General features: G+C 35.2%; 1 protein-coding gene and 2 pseudogenes across 3 annotated transcripts; 1 reads left to right on the forward strand and 2 right to left on the reverse strand.

The window, feature by feature from the left end:
* Positions 1-169: 169 nt before the first annotated feature.
* LOC105111028 (uncharacterized) lies at positions 170-21,620 on the forward strand. 3 transcript variants are annotated; one of them, XM_011006259.1, is made up of 2 exons: positions 170-1,295; positions 20,418-21,620. In XM_011006259.1, the coding sequence occupies exons 1-2, from the start codon at positions 461-463 to the stop codon at positions 20,591-20,593; spliced, it is 1,011 nt and encodes a 336-aa protein (XP_011004561.1). In that variant the 5' UTR covers positions 170-460; the 3' UTR covers positions 20,594-21,620. The 3 variants fall into 3 exon arrangements, with proteins under 3 accessions (XP_011004561.1, XP_011004563.1, XP_011004562.1); XM_011006261.1 differs by lacking the exon at positions 20,418-21,620 and adding an exon at positions 1,309-1,702 and having other exon boundaries at positions 170-1,266; XM_011006260.1 differs by lacking the exon at positions 170-1,295 and adding an exon at positions 19,202-20,369.
* Positions 1,915-5,434, reverse strand: LOC105111030 (2-alkenal reductase (NADP(+)-dependent)-like; annotated as a pseudogene).
* On the reverse strand, positions 7,950-15,510 carry LOC105111029 (2-alkenal reductase (NADP(+)-dependent)-like; annotated as a pseudogene).
* Positions 21,621-22,549: the final 929 nt, after the last annotated feature.

A 22,549-nucleotide genomic window follows, 5' to 3' on the forward strand; every position in this document is an offset into this window, starting at 1 on the left:
TTTTATAATTGTAATGTGGTGATTTTATAATCAAATAAAATAAATTTAAAATTATTTTAATACATTTTAAATAAAAAGTATTTTTAATAATAACAGAACGCACTACGTCATCAAACAGAGTGAGACAAAGTCGAATGAATATCAAGTAATAATTTATTTATGTATTCGTTCTAAGATCACATGCACTTCACTCGATGCTTCCCATCATGTTCCGCGTTTCCAACTCCACTCGTTTGCGTCCAACTGAGGCTTTTGTCTTCGTAATTTTGATTAGTTAGCGTTGAGCTGAGGCTTTGTACTTGGTTTTCCTACTCGCCAACACCTACCGGCCCGAGTGCCTGTATATATACATGCATGTGCATGGCAGGGAGTACATAGCAACATCTTTGATTCCAGATCCTACTTTCGTCTAGCCTTTCTATTTTACAACGCTACTTGAATATTCAGATTGCACAAGAGGATGGAATTGAAGTTCGTAGAACCTGTGGCCAAGAATGGAAAGGAATTGGCCCTCGTTAATGAAGAGGATGTTGCGTCGGAGTCTAAAAGATGGGAAAACGCTGCGGTTGCTTATTTTCTTGGCCATGATTCAACCTTCGGTCCACCTTCTTTCAACAAGTTTATCAACAATTTAGTCGACTCGGAGTGGAGAAAATACGGGAATGTAAAGGTATATTCAAAAGGGTCAGGAGTTTTTGTCTTGGATTTTGAATCAGCTCATGGCAAGGAGTTGGCATTGGGTGAGGGTCCATGGTTTTATGATGGTAGTAAACCTTTTATTTTAAAGCCATGGAGTCGTGGTATGAGCTTGGAAATCGAAGAGTTGAAGTCAGCACCGATTTGGATTAAGTTACCGAATCTGAGGTTGCATCTGTGGTCTCCTGAGGCACTTGGCAAGATTGTAAGTTTGGTGGGCAGACCTTTGTTTGCTGATACTGTGACAGCATCAAGAGAGACATTGTGCTTTGCGAGAGTTTGTGTCGAAGTGGATTTTGATAAGATATTACCTGATTCAATCACCATTGAGGATGACAAGGGCTACAGCTATGATCAAAAGGTTGAGTATGAATGGCAGCCCACATCTAGATGCTCCTATTGTCTGCACTTTGGGCATTCTGATTCCTGTCCAAGACGCAAAACGACTTTCCCATGCCCTTTCTGTTTGGGACAGCACACGTTGCTGCAAATACTTCGTCTACGACAGCATTCGGTTCAACTCCTGCAATGTTCGGTGATGAAGCCCCGGTATTTGGTGCAAACTTTTCGTCCACTCCAGCATTTGGTTCCACTACTGCTTCAAAACTTGGTTCCACTCTGCTTAGTACTACTGCTCCTCGTGCTACCAGTCCAGAGGATGATGCAAGGACTTCTTAGTCTGCTCCAGCACAAATTTCAATTTACCAATCTCCAAGCACAATAATTTGATTTTGAAACCTATTTATTATCTCAAAACAGTGTTCTGAATTTCATAAATTGAACCAATCGCGGTCATGAATTGCGAGTAGTGTCTGTGTTTCTGTAATAAGACTATATTGTTCTTGAAGTTTGTATGTCTTGAATCCAATCCTTTAGCAACTCCTCGCCCACCCGTAGGCTGCATTTGCATGATTTCAAGAATCCAAGTGTCACCAATTAATTCAGTAACCACACGAACACACATAAGAAACCCGATCATTCTACAACATGAAGTCATCTAGACTCTTTAAAAATTACCACCTTCTTGACTCTTAGCCATTTCAGTCCTGTAATTTGACACAAGACTTGCATAAGAATCCGATAGTTTCACTTCAATGTAGCTTTAAAATCAATCCCATGTCACTAAACGGCGTACAGAATCCAAATTTTTACTTGAAAGGCAATAGAAACAGAGATAAAACTCATATGGGTATAGGATAACTGATCAAAGTAGGCTTAGATGGATCAAGGGGAATGCCTTGGAGTTTTGTCATTAGGCCTTTCATGTAGGGATCGCATGACTGATAAAATTCTTCACAAGAATCCCATTCTTACATTCTGGTTCTGGGACCTTGATTTTTATGGCACCTAACTGTCACATTTTGCAAGTTTTCTAGCACAATATCATATCTGCTAAGGATGTCAAAAGGGAAACTTCTGTTCACACTTGCCAGCCATGCATGTATTTCAGTAGCACTACAGTAACCTAACCTTAACAAAGATGCAATTGAGATGAAAAAGAAAAATTAAAAAAGCTAAGTAAGAATTCCAGTGTAATAGGAAAGAGTCACATCTGTGTGTTGAATTTCGGACAGTCCCTTTGTTGCTGTAATGAGACTTTACTCTTCCGGACCACTTACTCCCCAAACCAGGTCACCTTTCTTGAACTCTGGATGAACTGAATCCAAAACTATAGCCACGCCATATCCACTTAAAGGCTGACTATTTTCAAACAGACACAAGCATTAGCTCAGGAAATTAGACCATTGCATGAAAAATTGAGCTAAAGTCATCAACAACCCTATTCTCAATTGTATTGATCACATAAAATCTTTTCAATGAAATGCTATATAAACAGAATGAGAAGGTATGAGTGACTGACCATACGAGGCTTGTAGGACTCAGCATAATATCCTTCACGTTATGTGTGTTTGCAGTTGTTTTTCAAAGTAATTTTTACTTAAAAAAATATGCTAATAATATTTTTTTTATTTTTTAAAAATTATTTTTAAGATCAGCACATCAAAATAATTTGGAAATATCAAAAACATATTAATTTAAAGCAAAAAAAAAAAAATTCAAATTTTTTCGGAAGTACTTTTGAAAAGCACTCCCAAACAGGCTTTAGCATTCTACCTCTCGTGGCTGGGTCTCACAAATACAGATTCTTGACTAGAATCCCAGGAGTTCCTTCTTAGCATTCTACCTCTCGTGGCTGGATCTCATGACAAATACATATTCTTGACTAGAATCCCAGGAGTTCCTTCTGGTACCTTAAGTTTGATGGTACCGGTCATGTCTGAATTCGTAGGCAGACCAGAGAAGACATAGTCTTTCAATATCACCTGCTTGTTACTTTTTCGTCACCACTCATCGCATTATCTGCCAATATAATGCCAAGTTCTGATAAGCAGGCTTTGTCACATCAGGGTAAACGCTGCATTTTGTACCTACTCATGATGTCCTCATCCCACCTCAAGAAAGGAACCTTTTGGCCTTCATTTAAGAAGATCATCGAGGGGAACAACATGATCAGCAGGATTCTTGTGTTAAAAACACAAAATGAGGAAATTACCTTCACAACAGAAGCCTGTTAAAATCATCCAACAGCATGTACATGACTTGAAGGACAACTTCAAAACATAAAAGATATCAAAATGAATGAGAGATAACCTTGATGATGTTATCATTAACTTCGAATGACTACGTATGTTGGACCTTCTGAAGTACGGGAAAGAAAAGACTAATTACAAGACTAACTTATAGCAGACCATACTGTTCTAGCGGTCCACAACTGAACCTACAATACAGAAATTTTATTCCTGAGAAACTAGACAACTTTCTTTCCAAGATTTCTGCCAGTAAAAAGTCCTTCCAGAGCAGCTGGGCAGCTATCAAGGCCTTCAGCTATGTCTTCCACACACGCTATCTTTCCTTCTCTGATATAAGGGAGCATGGAGTTCCAGAACTTGGGAAAAAGACGAAAGTAGTCAGACAACAAATCCTTCCACACGAAGCCGCTGGTAGATGATGCACATCAGGTTTTTTATGCCTTGTGGATCATCGAGTGGGTATTGTGAAACCATTCCACAGAGAGCAATGCGTACATGGAGCCTCATGTTTAATAGAACTGCATCAATTGTCTTTCCACCAACATTATCAAAGAAAATGTCAATGCCTTCGGGAAAGTACCTGGAATCAGTCAGAAAGCAGTAGCAAAAAATTGTAGACTCAGAATTTGAAGCTGACAGTACTTTTCTGTCCAGAATGAGAAGGTGGCATAGGATTTACTAGAAACAACTGCATGCATGGCACTTTTTTCCCCTTCATTGAAAATGGACTTGGAGATAGCACATCATCATCTTCAATCCATGCATCCTATAGTATTATCTTCAGAATTTACTGCTATCAGGATAAGATGGATGTCTTCTTGCAATTGGACTGAATCTACATTAATCATGGACTTGCAAATTAAGCTAAACTAAAGCAAAACCTGACCTCTTCAATGCTTCATCCAAGTTTTTCTCTTCCTTGTAATTGAAAGCGTCGTCAAACCCTAACTTGTTCTTCAACAAATCAACCTTAACAGAAATTTAAAAAATAAATTGAAACAACAAAATGAGATTTCTTATTGAAACTTGGGTGCATTTTCAAGATGAAAAGAAGGGAAGTGAAGACAACAAAGCTGTTCCTATTCTAAACAAATTCAAGTGCTAAACTATGTTCCTTGTGCTTCAACATTTTTCTCTGTTTGGAAATCACATGGAGTTATGTTCTCTGTTGTATGTTAGCCGCTAATGAACTGACCTTTTATTTACTTCCAGCACTACCAACAACATAGCAACCCATCAATTTTGCTAGCTGCCCAACAAGCTGGCCTACAGCACCAAATGCTGAAGAAATGAAAACATTTTCACCTTTCTTTGGTGCACCAAAGTCATAGAAACCAACGTAAGCAGTCAAACCAGGCATACCTATGGAGAAAACACAGAAACACAATTAGTTCCCAAACATTTCAACAAGTTTCTTAGATCTTGCTTATGTATGAACTTACCAAGAACTCCCAAATAGTAAGAGAGGGGCACATCCGTGTCTGGTATTTTAAAGAGGGTTTCAGTTTCTGTAATCAGACTGTAATCTTCACATCCAGTTGTTCCCCAAACAAGATCACCCTTTTTGCAGCCAGGGTGTCCGGAGTTCAAAACCCTACCCAGTCCATAACTGGTGATCACCTGCATTAGTTTTCAAGCAGGAAACTTTTGTCCTAGAATCCTGAGATTTCTCTTCATTTCATAGAAAATGTAATTAAAGAGGATAGCATCACTTACAGAGCCAGGAGGATAGGAAGAGAAGACACCAGGGTTTTCGATCTTTCTTGATCGAATATACTGATATGGCTCAATGGACAAGTAAAGAACCTTGACAAGAACTGTGTTTGAACCTTGTGGTACTTTCAACACCACAGTTTCAGTTGCGACATGAAGGTCTGATTCTTCGGGCAAACCATTGATGTGATGTTTCAGCATAACCTTCTTGTTTCTCACCTGTACAGTTTCACTAGAACTACCACCATCTGTGTCCATGGCTGACAATATTAAAGACAAGTTCAGCTACTGCTCAATCTTGGAAACTAGATAAGAAAGAGAGCCTGCCATGTTTATAGCAACTTGACTAAAGCAAATTATACATGAAGAAAAAGTGTCAGCAGCTTTCAACATCATGAATGTCGTACAATCTAAAAACACATGCCATTTTTCAGATACGTGGTTTAAATTTTTGTAAAAATAAAAGTTGAAAAATTAAAAGATAAATATAAATCAAAATATTTAATCTTGCAAGATAAAACATTTAGCTGGTTGTGTTTGATAAATTTTATTAATTAAAATTTTTTTTATTAAATCAAACAATAATAGAAATAGACACACATATTAAATTATTTGAATAAAATAAAAGAAAAAAATATAATATGCAAGACTGCACATATTAGAAATATTATCTGAAAATAAAAAAAAATATTTAAAAAAATAAAATTCATCTATACAAAAGATTAAAAATAAAAAAATTATAGATGAATAAAAAAATCACTTTAAAAATTAAACACATACAAAATAATTTTATAAAAATATATATCCAAAAAATATTAAATAAACAAATAAAAAAAATAACAAATCAATGATATTAAATAAAAAAGGGAAAAACAAATAACTTAGGCACGTAGGTATTATAAGGAAAAGTCTTGGCATATAGGTGAGCCTTCAACCCCAAGCCTTCACACCTATTTTTTTTAAAAAAATATTTAAAAGAAATAAATAACTTGTCATTCATTTTTATTTTTTTAAAATAAAATATATAAACAATATGTTGCTTGTAAAATGATGCTTGAAAGTTAGGGAAGCATTTCTTTTGGGGGAAAAACCCAATTTTAAGCCTTTTTTTTTTAAAAAAAAAACCTTACTAACATTCTTGAAATACTCACAAATCAATACATCAACTCCAAATACCTAAAAAGTCTAAAAACCCATAATTAAATTGGTTTAGATTTATCTTTCTAGACCTAGATCTATCTTTTCATGAAATATTGAAAAACCAAAAAACCACTATTAAGCCCCTCTCATCTCATGAAGCTCGTGGACACAAAAAAACTCATTTTGATGGTTAGAAATGACTTAAACAATGTTTTTTTCTCTTATCACAAGAATTCAACAAACCTTCTCTCCCTTCTCTCTTTAATCAAAGATTAAAAAATAATATAAATAAACTTTAGTATCAAAATTGAATTTTTTAAACTTCAAGAGATCTAAATTATATAATTTGTGTTATTTTAAAAGTTTGAAGATCTAAATATAATTTTCTTGAAATCTGTGGCACGCTATTTATGTTTGATGGTTTTATTATTATTGTTATTATTATGGTCCATTTTCTTCCAATTTTAACTTTGACAATTGGTTTTAAATTAGGATTTAAAAGCGTAAAATTAAACTTTGAGGACCAAAATAAATTACTAAAAAGTGCATAGGAGTTCCACAATGTTTTGTGAGTGTGTGAACAATACTAGCTATAGTGAAAAACCCACACCTTTTAATTATATAAATTTTATAGTTATAAGGCATGTCTAAGACTCAGGTGATGTGTGGAAAGATCAATTCATAAGTTAGCGAGTTGATCTAGTTTATTCTAAAATTACATCATTTTAGCTTTAAAAAAAAATAAATTTTAATAAACTAAAACTACATTTTTTAAACAATTTTTTATAAAAAAAAAATTAGAATTGATTTAACCAAGTCTTATCTAATGCTTTGAGGAAAATACCTGCAATAAATCGATGCAAAAACAACAACAAGAACTTGTTATAAAATAAAATAATATTTTTAAAAATTACCCATAAGTATAATATCAAGTTACATTAAATTTACATTAAAATATTTATGTAAATATTTTAAATTTACAGTTAAGTTACGTTCACTAAAATCTAGAGTTTTTTAATTTTGTTTTTAAAACTTTAGAAAGCAAGCAGCAAATTTAAAATCAAGTTCTTTAAATTTTTTAAAGTAAAATCTATCAATTGGTGGGACATCATATCCACACTACAAACTACACAAGTATATAACTATATAAATATATGAACGAAGACAATGTAAAATGACTCAACTTATCACACTTTAGTTGAGAGACTAAACTCATTTGGATCTATCTCATTATTATTTTATTTTATTTAGCCTATTTAGGTTTGTCTTATTGTTATTTTATTTATTTAAAATTATTTATGTTAAATGATTTAATTTGAAATTATTTATATTAAAAAGTTTAATTTAATAGGTCAAACTTGATAACATAATGTTTTAAAATTTACTATTCATATATTCCTCTATTATTTTATAAGAAATTTTTGAAGATTAATAAAAATATTATAAACTTTACATATCTTCAATCTTTTTTTTTTCTTTTTCTAACTATTTTTTTTTCAAAACTTTTTTTTTAATTCTTATCATTTATTATCCCACATCATCAATCTTATTATTTATTATCCGCACCATCAATTACATTGAAGCCTTGGAACTAATATTTAATGTTAAAATCATTAACTCCTTCAAGTGGAAGACTTCAATCTCCAAGAATTGAAGACTTCAATCTCCCAGACTTTGTGCCCAAGTGAACGGTCGTTCGGAGTTACCATCTGATGTTGTTGTTGAAGATGAGCATGGTTTCTATAAAGCAAGGGTTGAGCATGAATGGAAACCTCCCAGATGCAAGTATTGTAAATGTTTAGGAATATATAACACATGGCAATAGGAATAATGCTTCGACAAACAGCAATGAACATGATCGAAGTAAAATGCAGGTGTTAAAAAAGTCATTCACGAGAAACTGCAACCACTTGTTTTCCAATATTGCGGCTGGCGAAGAGTCCAGTTAGAGCTGCCGGAGTACCTTCAAGGCCTTCTGCTATGTCTTCCACATACAAAATCTTTCCTTGTTTGATATAAGGCAAAACTATGTCTAGATATTTTGGGAACAGGTGAAAGAAATCATAGACCACGAACCCATCCATATGAATGCGTTGCGGCACAAGATGCATCAAGTTATGATCACCTTGGGGCTGCTCGAGATTGTACTGTGAGACCATTCCACAAACACAAATTCGCCCACGGACCCTCATGTTGAGCAGTACTGCATCAAGCATTTTTCCACCAACATTTTCAAAGTAAATATCAATGCCATCAGGAAAGTACCTGCCAAATGATAGAGCAAATTTGGTTTTAAGATTTTACCCTCAAATAACTTGAAGTGGAAATGTAAAAAAAAAAACTATTTTGGTTTACCAACTAAATAGATTAGCAGCACCATAGAAATTTCAACTGTCCAGGTTACCTATGCTGATTAAAAGCCGTAAACATAAAAAAGTAGACTCCATTGCACCACTGGAATATCATTTTAATCCCTTAACATGGCGCAGTGAATAGGAATTTCAAGGCAATAAAGCAGACCATACAAAATCCACCAACTCTTTCTTTAACCAGTTTAAGATGCCTTCTTTCACAGCTTGAAACAGATGTTACAGGTTTTTTTTCCTAACATCTTACAACTGTATACAATTTTTTTTTAGTAGGGTTCCATTTTGTTGAAATAAACTCAATCCAGAAGGTTAAAGAAGGTAGCCACCAGTTGTCACCGCCCAGCCACCAACCGACCAGCCACCAGCCACCAACCACCGGCCGCCAGCCGCTTTCACAACGTCGGCTAAAACCACCTTCACACTTGAAGGTTGAATTTTCTTGTTTTGATTTCGTGTATAAATAGATAGCTAAGTTTATGCAATTATGTGTGGAGAGATTGAGAGAAACACTAGAGAGAAAGAGAGAAAGAAAGAGGGGTTGTTATTGTAAGCTTGTCATTATTGTAAGCTTGTTGTTCTTGAAATAAAAGAGTGTGTTTTATCCCCTCCGAATGTTTCAAAACCACCACAAGTGGTTTTTCACACCAACAATTGGTATCAGAGTCTCGTTCGTCAAAAAACAGAGGTATTTTTGGGAAATATCCGAATTTTCAAAGTTGTCAAAAACAAGTTTTGATCATTCCAAAGTGTAGAGCTCATCAATACGAACTCAACGGTGCAAAAATCAGATCAATCGGAGCACGGGGTGGACCACACTCTCCGTCTAAAGTTTCAGCACTGTAGCCCACGCGCGCCATATTTGAGCCTCAAGCCAAGCCACGAGCCATATTCCAAAGCCGAGCCGAGCTCCAAGCCATATTCCGAAGCCAAGCCAAGCTCCGAGCCATATTTTAAAGTCAAAGTCAAAAAGAATATTCCTTGGAATATTCCCGGTTCAACCCAGCAAACCACCCGAATTGGTTTTTGGACCGGTTCACCCTATTTTTGACCCGTTTTCTACAAAGTCAGACCGGTCCCTACTATTTGGACCATTCCGGATCCATCTACGGTGTCGGTTTTGCCAAATGCAACTCCCAAAAAGTGATATAGTCATTTAAAGAGCAAAATGACTACAGAAAATGCACAAACACTCATCCCAAAGCTAACCAAAGACAACTATGATAGTTGGTGCATCAGATTGAAGGCATTCCTTGGTTCAGAAGAGTGTATAAACATTGTGCAATATGGTTATGATGAACCAGAGTCCAAAGAATCAGACGATGCTTTACCAGAGGTACAAAAGCAAGTCCTCAAAGCCAATAGAAAGAAAGACAACAAAGTAAAGACCATCATTTATCAAGGTCTTGATGAAGCGACATTTGAAATCATTGCTTCTGCAGAAACATCAAAAGAAATATGGGAGGCTTTCCAACAAAAATACAAAGGTGTTGTTAGAATAAAGAAGATTCGTCTCCAATCTTTATGAGGTGAATTTGAATTGCTACAAATGAAGTCTTCTGAATCTATTTCTGATTATCACACAAGAATTATGGTGATAGTTAATCAGATGAGAAGAAATGGAGAAGCCCTTTCAGATGCTCGAATTACTGAGAAAATTTTGAGATCCCTATCCAAAATTTGATTTTGTTGTTGTCGCTATTGAAGAGTCCAAAGAAGTGGACAAGTTAACAGTGAATGAACTTATGAGTTCTTTATAAGCTCATGAGCAGAAGATTGTAAAAAGAAATGGAGATAAGACAATTGAACATGCCTTACAAGCAAAGTTGTCTCTCAAAGACAGATATGAGCAAGGGGAGACTTCAACAAGTGGATACACCACTCGAGGAAGAAGTCAACAAACACGAGGAGGATTTTAGCAATTTCAAGGCAGAGGTTCTTGGAATACAGGTTTTAGAGAAAGAGATGGTAGAAACACCACTAGAGGAGGTCGAGGACAACAAGCATTCACTCTTAGAGGAAGAGGAGGCGGTTACAATAACCGTGACAAAAGGAATATTCAGTGTTATAATTGCAAGCAATTTAGCCACTATAGCACTGAATGTCAAAAGAAAGCTCCACTAGAGATACGTGAGCGAGTCAACTATACAGAAGAGGATGTCAACAGCAGAGGAGCAGCTGCATTATTTGTCCAACAAGGACTTGACAAGAATCAAGAGAATATTTGGTATCTTGATTCTGGAGCCAGCAATCATATGTGTGGCCAACGAGATTTATTTGGTGATCTAGATGAGACCATATAAGGTTTTGTCACCTTTGAAGATACCTCAAAAGTTCCATTCAAAGGTAAAGGCAACATCCCAATCAAGTTGAAGAATGGCGATCAAAGCTACATCGTCGATGTCTATTATGTCCCAGATATAAAACAGAACTTGGTGAGTATAGGTCAACTTCTGAAGAAATGTTATACACTTTACATGAAGAATTATCATCTGACAATTACAGACTACAATGAGAGATTAATTGCCTATGTGAAAATGTCCAAGAATAGGATGTTTCCTTTAAACATCCAATATGATGCAGCAAAGGGTTTGAGTGTCATCACCAATAGTGAAGAATGGCTTTGGCACCTGAGGCTTGAACATCTAAATTTCACAAGTCTGAAAATGCTAGCAAGCAAGAAGATGGTCAAAGGTATGCCCCACATTGATTATCCAGAAGAAGTTTGTGAGAGTTGTGTCCTCAGCAAACATCACAGATCCAGTTTTGCCAAAGAAGTCAACTGGAAAGCAAACAAGCCACTAGAGTTAGTACACACAGATGTGTGTGGTCCTATAAAGCCTATGTCGACTGGACAAAATAGGTACTTCCTCACTTTCATTGATGATTTTAGCAGAAAGACTTGGGTATATTTTCTGAAGAGGAAGTCAGAAGTGTTCAATTGTTTTAAAGATTTTAAAGCAATTGTTGAGAAGCAAAGTGGCTATAAGATCAGAACTGTGAGATCTGATCAAGGTGGAGAATATACAGCAAATGACTTTGAAGCCTTTTATACACAACAAGGCATCAAACATCAAACAACACCAGCTTATACACCACAGCTGAATGGTGTAACTGAGAGGAAGAATCGAATAATTCTTGATATGGCAAGAAGTCTACTCAAAGCAAAGAAGTTACCTAAGCAATACTAGGCTGAAGCTGTATCATGTGCAGTATATTGGCTGAACCGTTGCCCAACCAGAAGTTTGCAAGCTGTCACTCCACAAGAAGCATGGAGTGGTCACAAACCAAGTGTTACTCATCTTCGAGTCTTTGGTTGTGTGGCATATGCAAAGATCCCAGATGCAAGAAGAACCAAACTTGATGATAAAAGCAAGAAATGCATATTTGTCGGATACAGTAAGAGAAGGATGGGATACAAGCTATATAATCCCATCACCAAGAAGGTAATTATGAGCAGAGATGTTATCTTTAAAGAAGATAAAACTTGGCAATGAAATAATGACCAAAAAGCAGTTAAATGGATCAGCACTGATTTGATCCTTGAAGATGAAAAAGTACCAACAGTACTTGCAGAAGGTCCAATAGTACCAGAAGATGAGCCACAAAGTTCAGTACACGGATTTCCTGTATTCAACAAGAGAAACACGCTAGAATCATCATCAGAACCATCATCAGCATCCTCATCAGAAGGACCAAGAAAGATGAGAAATCTAGACGAGTTGTACGATGCCACTCTAGTCATGGAAGATACAACTTTGTTTTGTTTCTTTACCTATAAAACAAATAAGAATGCAAAAGAAGAAGTGCAAAAATACAAAACCATTGAAGGGAGAAACATTTATCAGAATGAAGTTCATGCTTGGCATAACATCCCTCGATTGAGTTTAAAAGGGAGATTTGTTGAAATAAACTCAATCCAGAAGGTCAAGGAAGGCAGCCACCAACCGACCAGCCACCAGCCGCCAGCTGCATGCTGCCAGCCACCGGTCGCCAGCCGCTTTCACACCGTCGGCCAAAACCGTCTTCACACTTGAAGGTTGAATTTTCTTGTTTTGATTTCGTGTATAAATAGATAGCTAAGCTTATGCAATTATGTGTGGAGAGATTGATAAGTTTATGCAATTATGTGTGGAGAGATTGAGAGAAACACTAGAGAGAAAGAGAGAAAGAAAAAGGGGTTGTTATTGTAAACTTGTCATTATTGTAAACTTGTTGTTCTTGAAATAAAAGAGTGTGTTTTATTCCCTCCGAGTGTTTTAAAGCCACCACAAGTGGTTTCTCACACCAACACATTTTACCAATACAGGTCCAGTTTCAGCAAATTGTACCCCTAACCTTTTCAAAGTTGCATCGAAGTCCAGCTCTTCTTTGTAGTTGAAAGCATCATCAAAGCCAAACTTATTCTTCAACAAATCAACCTTATATTACAGAAATGAGAGGAGGACTGGAGAAATGAAGGTCAAGAAAACAAAAAAAAAAAAGACGAAGCCTATTTAACTTCCATGACACAAAGGGAGAGCCATTTGTTCCTTTGATAACTTGCAACATTACCTACTTTGTCATGCACGAAAAAGGAACGCATATACAATATTGGAAACAGTAATGGGAAGCCCAGGGAGCTGATGCAGACCACGAAAATATATATTCAGAACAGATCTAGGACAGCCTCCAGAACTACTCAGCACTATATGTCTCACCTACTGAACTACATGCTATCCGTGTTTTTGCCCAAAATTCAGACTTACGAAAGAAATCAAGTAAAACAATGTCCTTGTCTAACAAAATTTTATCCCTAAATTCAGTCAAGTTTTTTTACAAGCTTCTAACCATGAAATAGACAAGAGTATTGTACAAGGAAATGGATGTCCAGATACTTGTTCATTGCAACTTGCAAGTAATGGAACGACAGAAAATTCATACGGACAAAAGGACTAACCTAAAAATTTCCTATGGACAAAAGGATGTAAAATCTTTGTCAAATGCTGGTGTTTTCTGCAAGTCTTGTGTTTTCTAGGCTATTCAGATGTTGTTTTTTGGACACTGATTAGAAGCATTTACTTGTAGGCTACTTACGAACTTAGATCCTCATTGGTACATTATTAGAAGAGTAAGCTTTCAAGAGAAGAATATGTACCATCTTTTTCATGGTGCCTAAGCTTTGTGTGACACTGAAACTCCCCGGAACCCATCGAATAGAACATTCATGTACCATCTTTTTCTGGCTCTTCCAGTTAATATATTTTGCTTGCCATTTGGCAGCCTTCAACCAGCTTTCCAACTAGAAAAGAGCTTTTTAGTCTTTTGTATAATAACTAATTATTCAAGCAGGTTTGCAATTCCAAGTTTTATTGTGTTCCAGACTTTGAAAAGCAACAGCACCAGATTACACCGAGAAGCAGTGCCAAATAAAACAGGAAAAACACAAATAACGATAAACATTCACTAAGGAGACATACCTTGTCTTTGCTCCCAGCACTTCCGACAACATAGCAACCTAACAACTTTGCAAGCTGCCCGACGAGCTGACCAACTGCACCAGAGGCTGCTGATATGAAAACAAACTCCCCTTTCTTAGGAGAGCATATTTCATAGAAGCCAGCATAAGCAGTCAAACCCGGCCTTCCTAGAAGAAGAAATCATAATGGAAACCAATGATAGTTACGGTAATATCTATATCAGCAGTGTCTCGCTCTAGTTTCCCTGAACCTTGTGAGGTTAAGAACCGCCGCATGGCCTTCTACACCTCAAAAGGTTGATGAACAACAGCCAGTATCGTGAAATCATTGACCATACCTAATGTTGAATCAAGACAAAGAAGCATCTGAAGAGGTAAAAGGCAAGCATGACTACCCTCAGGACACAATGTATCAAATTTTAGCCAACAAATTAATACCCTGACATGACTAGAAGAATCCATAACAGCCCGACACCATGCACACTATAAGAAGCGGCTCTCATTTCTCTTCATCCACATATCATCATCAACATAATCATAACAAATGTAAGTTTCCCACACCCCATTAAACTCAAACTTTACAGAGTTCCAAACACAATAGTTTGGTTTTCTAGAATTCTCAAAAAATTAAACAAAAAAATAAAAAATTCAATCAACTTATTAGCACCAACAATGATCTGATTTCATAAACAAAACAGTTACAAAAGCCGAAAAGGCTTACCAAGAATTCCAGTATAATAGGAAAGGGGCACATCTTTGTCATGGATTTTAAATAGTCTCTGTTGCCGTAATCACACTGTACTCTTCCCATCCAGTTATTCCCCAAATGAAGTCGCCCTTTTTATAATCCGGATGCCTTGAATCCAAAACTTTAGCCACTCCACGTCCACTTATAGGCTACATTCATGCAAATTCCAAGAAAAAAAAATGTCACATCTAACTTCAGTGACACACAACCAACAAAATCTATTAGTTTATGAGCTAAAGTAAGCTATTCTCTCCATAATTTCCATCCACTACAAAGCAAGTAAATTTACACAAAACATCCACTAAAGCTACAGACTTTCCACTTCATTGTATAATTAAGAACAAAACCATGTTACAAAATTAATTACAAAAACTCAATTGCTGAAACAAATTGAAAAATGCAATCTTTACTTCGAAACATGCTAAAAGCAAGAGAAACGGTGATAAAACTCGAATGGATCTAAGGTAACTCACCGAACCAGGCTTCAAGGGAGAAATATAAGAGCCCTGAAAGTTTCTCATTCGGATTCTCATGCAAGGATCACAAGACAAGTAAAGATTTTTTTACAAGAACACCGTAAGTACAATCTTCTGGGACCTTGAGTGTGATAGTACTAGTAGTGATGTACATGTCTGACTCTTTAAGAACACCAGGCACGTAGTCCTTGAAGATCACTTGCTTGTTGCTCACCACTTCACCATCATCACTCTCCATTTTTCACTTCACGGTTGTCGCTTCAGTTCGTCTCTGTAATGTAGACAGAGGATGGACAGCTGGTCATGGGAGTGGTGTTTTAGCTGGGAGATTTTAAGGATAAGTTATCTTTCTAGTCCCTAATATTTGGATGTTTGACAGTTTAGCCTTTAATTTTCTAGACATTATTTTGAATTTTATAGATAGCCTGAAACCTATTTTCGAGATAAAAGATAGGATATTTTGTTTATTTTCTTAGTGTTCACATCATTTTATTTTATATTTAAACCAAAAACATTTTTCATCTCATATTAATAAATCATAAATATACATGCTTCAAATTTCACATAAAAAATATATTTATATTATATTTATATAATAAATTATAAAATAAATTAGCAACTAACTAGAATATATATATATATATATATATATATATATATATATATATGATACAAGCATCTAGGGTTGTAGAAAAAATACATTTTAAAAAAAAAATTCTAGATTTTTGCTGGATCAACCGAGTTTTAGGATGACCTGATGAGTCAACTAATTTACTCCAGATTAATTACAAGCTAAGATTTTAAATGAAACATACTCACCTAATAGTACTGAGTGCTGCTTTCAAAGCAGAACCTTAAAGGTTGGATTATGGTCTTAGCATGGCCAATTTGTTAGATTATAGATAAAAAAAGATCCATAGATATTGGGTTCTAGTAGCAGATGAGTCCAATTAGGTGTTGGGTCATGGTGGTAGGCAGGGCTCACCACTATTGAATCCTAGTTATTGGGTCGTAGTGTGTGAGAAAATGTTATTGTTGTTACTATTTTGGGTCCTGCATCCGGCAGGATTCAACACCTAATTAGGTCTTGCACCAATACAACCCAATGATATTTTAGGTTTTAAACACGTCAAGATCCAAAGTAATTTTATACCCTACATTAGCAAGATTTAGGGTTATTTTAGATCATACATTCAACAGGACTTAACACCTCATTGGATTCTGCTTGTACAGGACTCAACATCCACATAAGTCCTACACTAGGCAGGACCAGAGATATTATAAGTCCTACACAAGATAGAACTCAACATTTAATTGGACCTTGCACCCTACAGGACCAATCAGATGTTAGGTCATGGTAGGGTGGAAAGCAAGGCCCAGATCTATTGGGTCCTAGTTATGAGACCCAATATTATTGGGTCTTAGTGAGGTGAAAGACAAAGCCCACTGCCACTGCTGTTGAATCCTAATTGTTGGGTCGTGGTGTGTGGGAGACTATTATTGTTATTACTACTTTGAGTCCTACACCCGGTAAAACCCAACGTCCAATTGGGTCCTACACCTTGTAGGATCTATGGCCTAATTATTGGGTTATGGTGAGGTGGAAGGCAGAGCCCAAAGCTATTGGGTTATGTTTATAAGATTCAATATTGTTAGGTCCTAGTGAGGTGGGAAATAAAGCCCATCATTGTTGAATTCTAGTTGTTGGGTCACGGTGTGTAGAAAGCTGTTATTATTATTATTACTTTGGGTTTTGCACTCGATAGGAACCAACATCTAATTGGGTCCTTCATCAGTAGGACCTAACACTTACTTGGATTCAATACCAACAATACCCAATGTTATTTTGGGTTTTGCATTTGTTAGGATCCAAAGCAATTTTAAACCTTGTATCAGCGAGACCCAATGTTATTGTTGGTTATGCATCTGGTAGGACCCAACACCCATATAGGTCCTGCAGCAGGTAAGAGGAGCCAAAACTATTTTGGGTTTTGCGCACCTTAAGACCCAAAGCAATTACAAGTCGTACACGTGGTAAGATCCGGCTCTAATGGTTCTTGCAAGGAGCTAGACCTAACACATAATTTCTTATATATTTAATAATATATATAATTCAAAATTATTGCATAAAAAAATTTAAAGATAATAAAATATTGATAAAATTCTAAATCTCATATAAAGTATACAGCTCCATCAACTTTATCATGACAATATAGAGAATAGAATTAAAAAAATTTCAAATTTTTTAAAAGTATTTTTAAAACTATAAATCATGTGCACCTTTGAAGCCCCAAGTTTTTTGGGTTTGGAAGGGATGTCATATCCAAATTAATAATAATAATAAGAATAATTGATTTTATCCTTAAAATAAAATTCTATGTTTTTTTTATAGTAGTAATATTTATTTTAAATTTAATATTTTTTCTTGGGTCTTATTTTACAGCCAAACACAATCTCAAAATATTTAAAAAACAATACAAAAATATATATAAAAAATTAATTTAAAGTAAAGATGAAAATTCAAAATTTTGTCTACACAATCTCAATATATATATAAAAAAACATATTTAAAAATAATACAAAGACTTCAAAAAATATTAATTTAAAGTAAATAAAAAAATTAAAAATCTTTAAATTTTTTATGTCTGGCTTGTGAAAAATTAATTTAAAGTAATTTAAAAATTAAAAATTAAAAAAAAATTAACATTGTTGGTTCTTGTTAGAAGACAAGACCCAACACTGTTGATATTTTTTAAAAGTGTTTTGGGTATGGTGTTTTAAGTAAAATTTAATTTTAATTATTATAATATACAGCTATAAAATAATTAGAAAATTATGAATTAGAAACATGGAATTCATAAAGATAATAAAGAAGCAGATGATGAAGATGTCCAGTGAGCTTGCGATGCTAGATAAGGAAGCTTTGATTAACTGAATGCTAATTTTTTCCCTACAGCAAGAGATAAGTGTAACTGTAAGCTACAAATTATTCTTAAACATCGAAGATTCTTGAAGATAAATAAGAAATGAGAAATAAAGATGCAATTGTTGTTGAGCATATAAGCTCATAATAAAAGAAAAGGCAATTAGGAAATAAAGACAACGCCCCCACCCCCCCGGCACTTACAATATCATCCATATTTAATGGCTCTATTGGGTCTGGCAAGGAGACAGGATATAATATTATTGTTATTTTTTAAAAATATTTTGAATTTGATTTATTAATTATACCTCCTAATTTTTTTTTTTAAAGAAGACAATGCTTCTAGCTGTAATTCTTGACTAAAAACACGAGAAAGAAATATTCTTCAGCGTACTACAGTACTGTCTATAGTATTTATGATTACAATATCGTTCATAGGACAATGTTTCTGTGTCCATAATAAAAATATAGTATTTCTATAATGTTTTTCCATACGTAATATATAGTAAAGCAAATGTGTAAGCGCACAATTAAATATTTCTTGATCTACAGTACATACATGTATAATAATTGAATTGTCTCTTGATTCATAATGTATTTATATATAGTAAAAATCCAACACGTTTTAGAATTCTGTTAATGTTTTAGAGGGCAATTTTGAAGGATAAATTATATTTCCTGATATTTTTTTGTTAAATAAACAAATACTTTCAAATATATGATGGGGTAAAACAAAAACCACACTGTGTATTAAATAAATAAATATTTTAAAAAATATAATGGGGATAAAACACATATCACACCGTGTGTATTTAAGAATAAGTTTGTTTATGTTTTAAAATTATTTTTTTATTATAAAATTGATATTTTTTTAATATTTTTTATAATTTTAATATATTGATGTTAAAAATAAGATGAAAATTTAAAACAATTATTTTAATAAATTTAAAACAAAAGATATTTTACAAAACCGGCTGGAAATATAATATCAACTACGATCTTAGTGAACAAACTAAGTGTGAGACAAAATCAAATGAATATCAAGTAATAATTTATTTATTTATTTGTTTTAAAATAAAGAGTATTGGAACCACACATCACATCATCCCCCATGTTCCCCACTCGTTTGCGTCAAACTGAGGCTTTGACTTTGTAATTTCGATTAGTTAGCGTTGAGCTTAGGCTTTGTGCTTTGGTTTTCCTACTCGCCAGCACCTCCCGACCTGAGTTCCCATATATACAAGTGCATGGCAGGGAACACAGAGTCCCACCCACCTTGCAACATCTTTGATTCCAGATCCTACTTTCGTCTAGCTTTTCTACTTTCCTTGACATCTAGCCCTGTGATACTTCCTTTCTTGAATTTCTTCGCCATCTGTTCCATCTCATCCCTTCTCTTCTCCCGAAACATCAATCAAACTTCTTCTCCCTTCTGTCTTGTCCAGACCTGGAACATAAATCAAACGCTACTTGAATATTCAGATTGCATAAGAGGATGGAATTGAAGTTCGTAGCACCTGTGGCCAAGAATGGAAAGGAATTGGCCCTCGTTAATGAAGAGGATGTTGCGTCGGAGTTTAAAAGATGGGAAAACGCTGTGGTTGCTTATTTTCTTGGCCATGATTCAACCTTCGGCCCACCTTCTTTCAACAAGTTTATCAACAATTTAATCGACTCGGAGTGGAGAAAATACGGGAATGTTAAGGTATATTCACAAGGGTCAGGCGTTTTTGTCTTGGATTTTGAATCTGCTCGTGGCAAGGAGTTGGCATTGGGTGAGGGTCCAAGGTTTTATGATGGTAGTAAACCTTTTATTTTAAAGCCATGGAGTCGTGATATGAGCTTGGAAATCGAAGAGTTGAAGTCAGCACCGATTTGGATCAAGTTACCGAATCTGAGGTTGCATCTGTGGTCTCCTGAGGCACTTGGCAAGATTGTAAGTTTGGTGGGCAGACCTTTGTTTGCTGATACTGTAACAGCATCAAGAGAGACATTGTGCTTTGCAAGAGTTTGTGTCGAAGTGGGTTTTGATAAGATGTTACCTGATTCAGTCACCATTGAGGATGACAAGGGCTACAGCTATGATCAAAAGGTTGAGTATGAATGGCAGCCCACATCTAGATGCTCCTATTGTCTGCACCTTGGGCATTCTGATTCCTGTCCAAGACGCAAAACGACTTTCCCATGCCCTTTCTGTTTGGGACAGCACACGTTGCTGCAAATACTTCGTCTACGACAGCATTCGGTTCAACTCCTGCAATGTTCGGTGATGAAGCCCCAGCATTCGGTGCTAACTTTTCGTCCACTCCAGCATTTGGTTCAATTCCTGCTCCAACATTTGGTTCCACTCTGTTTGGTACTACTGCTCCTGGTGCTAGCAGTCCACAGGATGATGCAAGGACTTCTTTGTCTACTCCAGCATTTGGTTCGGAGCCTCCTGCTGCTGAATAAATTTCAATTTACCAATCTCCAAGCTCAATAGTTTGATTTTGAAAATTGTCGAAAAGAAAATAAGGAATTATTTTTTCAAACCTGTTTGTTATCCCAAAACAGTGCTCTGAATTTCATAAACAGAACCTTAAAAATAGATTAAAGCACATCTTGGTCATGAATTGCGATTGGTGTCTGTGTTTCTGTAATAAGACTATATTGTTCTTGAAATTTGTATGTCTTGAATCCAATCCTTTAGCAACTCCTCGCCCACCCGTAGGCTGCATTTGCATGATTTCAAGAATCCAAGTGTCACCAATTAATTCAGTAACCACACGAACACACATAAGAAACCCGATCATTGTACAACATGAATTCATCTAGACTCTTTAAAATTACCACCTTCTTGACTCTTAGCCATTTCAGTCCTGTAATTTGACACAAGACTTGCATAAGAATCCGATAGTTTCACTTCAATGTAGCTTTAAAATCAATCCCATGTCACTAAACGGCGTACAGAATCCAAATTTTTACTTGAAAGGCAAATAGAAACAGAGATAAAACTCATATGGGTATACGATAACTGATCAAAGCAGGCTTAGATGGATCAAGGGGAATGCCTTGGAGTTTTGTCATTAGGCCTTTCATGTAGGGATCGCATGACTGATAAAATTCTTCACAAGAATCCCATTCTTACATTCTGGTTCTGGGACCTTGAGTTTTATGGTACCTAGTTGTCACATTTTGCAAGTTTTCTAGCACAATATCATATCTGCTAAGGATGTCAAAAGGGAAACTGCTGTTCACACTTGCCAACCATGTATGTATTTTAGTAGCACTACAGTAACCTAACCTTAACAAAGATGCAATTGAGACGAAAAATAAAAATAAAAACAGCTAACCAAGAATTCCAGTATAATCGGAAAGAGGCACATCTGTGTTGAATTTTGGACAGTCCCTTTGTTGCTGTAATGAGACTATACTCTTCCCAACCAGTTACTCCCCAAACCAGGTCACCTTTCTTGAACTCTAGATGCACTGAATCCAAGACTATAGCCACTCCATATCCACTTGAAGGCTGAATATTTTCAACCAGGTCCATTTCGTACCTGCTCATGATGTCCTCATCCCACCTCTAGAAAGGAACCTGTTGGCCCTCATTTAAGAAGATCATCATGATCGGCAGGATTCTTGTGTTGAAAACACTAAATGAGGGAATTACCTTCACAACAGAAGTCTGTTAAAATCATCCAACAGGTAAAAATCTAAAAATACACGCCATTTTTTTAGATACGTGGCTTAAATTTTGGCTAGGAGTCAAGTGGATTGATAGAGAATTGGCTTGGTGTTAAAGATTAGGATTGCTTGTGCGGGCATATCAAAGATTAGGCTAGCTAAATAGCTTTTGCCTGTTTTTCTGGTTTTTGTATATAATTATTTTTTAAATCTTGATTTTATAGAAAATAAAATATTATGTTTTTATATATTTTATACTTTAAAATTCATTAAATGACAATTTTAGCTAAAAATATATATTTTTAAACCCTAACAAAAAGCATTTTTCTTAAATTAACAATAGTACAAATTACAAGGCATGTGTAATGAATGCATTTATAATTATTAAATAACTATTTTAATATTAATTTTTATCAAATAAATAGAAATAATAAAATTTGAATTTATAATTATTTAATTATTAAAATTTTAATATTATATCAAAAACATTATCTCAATACAATAATTTAAATTATTAAACTATTAAGTGGAGTTGGAACTTTTAAAATATTATTTATACTATTTTTTAATTAAAAAGATATTAAAATTAAAAAGCAAAAGCTAAAGCATACATCCTGTTTACCAAGAATTAAGGAACTGTGGATTGGCACAGTTCTCAATCAGATAGCCTGCTGATGTATTCTGGAGTTTTTGTCGGCTGGCTTAATTTTGTTTTTGGTCTGGCTTCGTCTGGCTTCTCTTTTGTCGTGGTCGGGTGTGGCATAGCTGGGTT

Source organism: Populus euphratica, unplaced genomic scaffold (genome assembly GCF_000495115.2).
Source record: "Populus euphratica unplaced genomic scaffold, PopEup_1.0 scaffold273.1, whole genome shotgun sequence".
Classification (NCBI taxonomy): Eukaryota; Viridiplantae; Streptophyta; class Magnoliopsida; order Malpighiales; family Salicaceae; genus Populus; species Populus euphratica.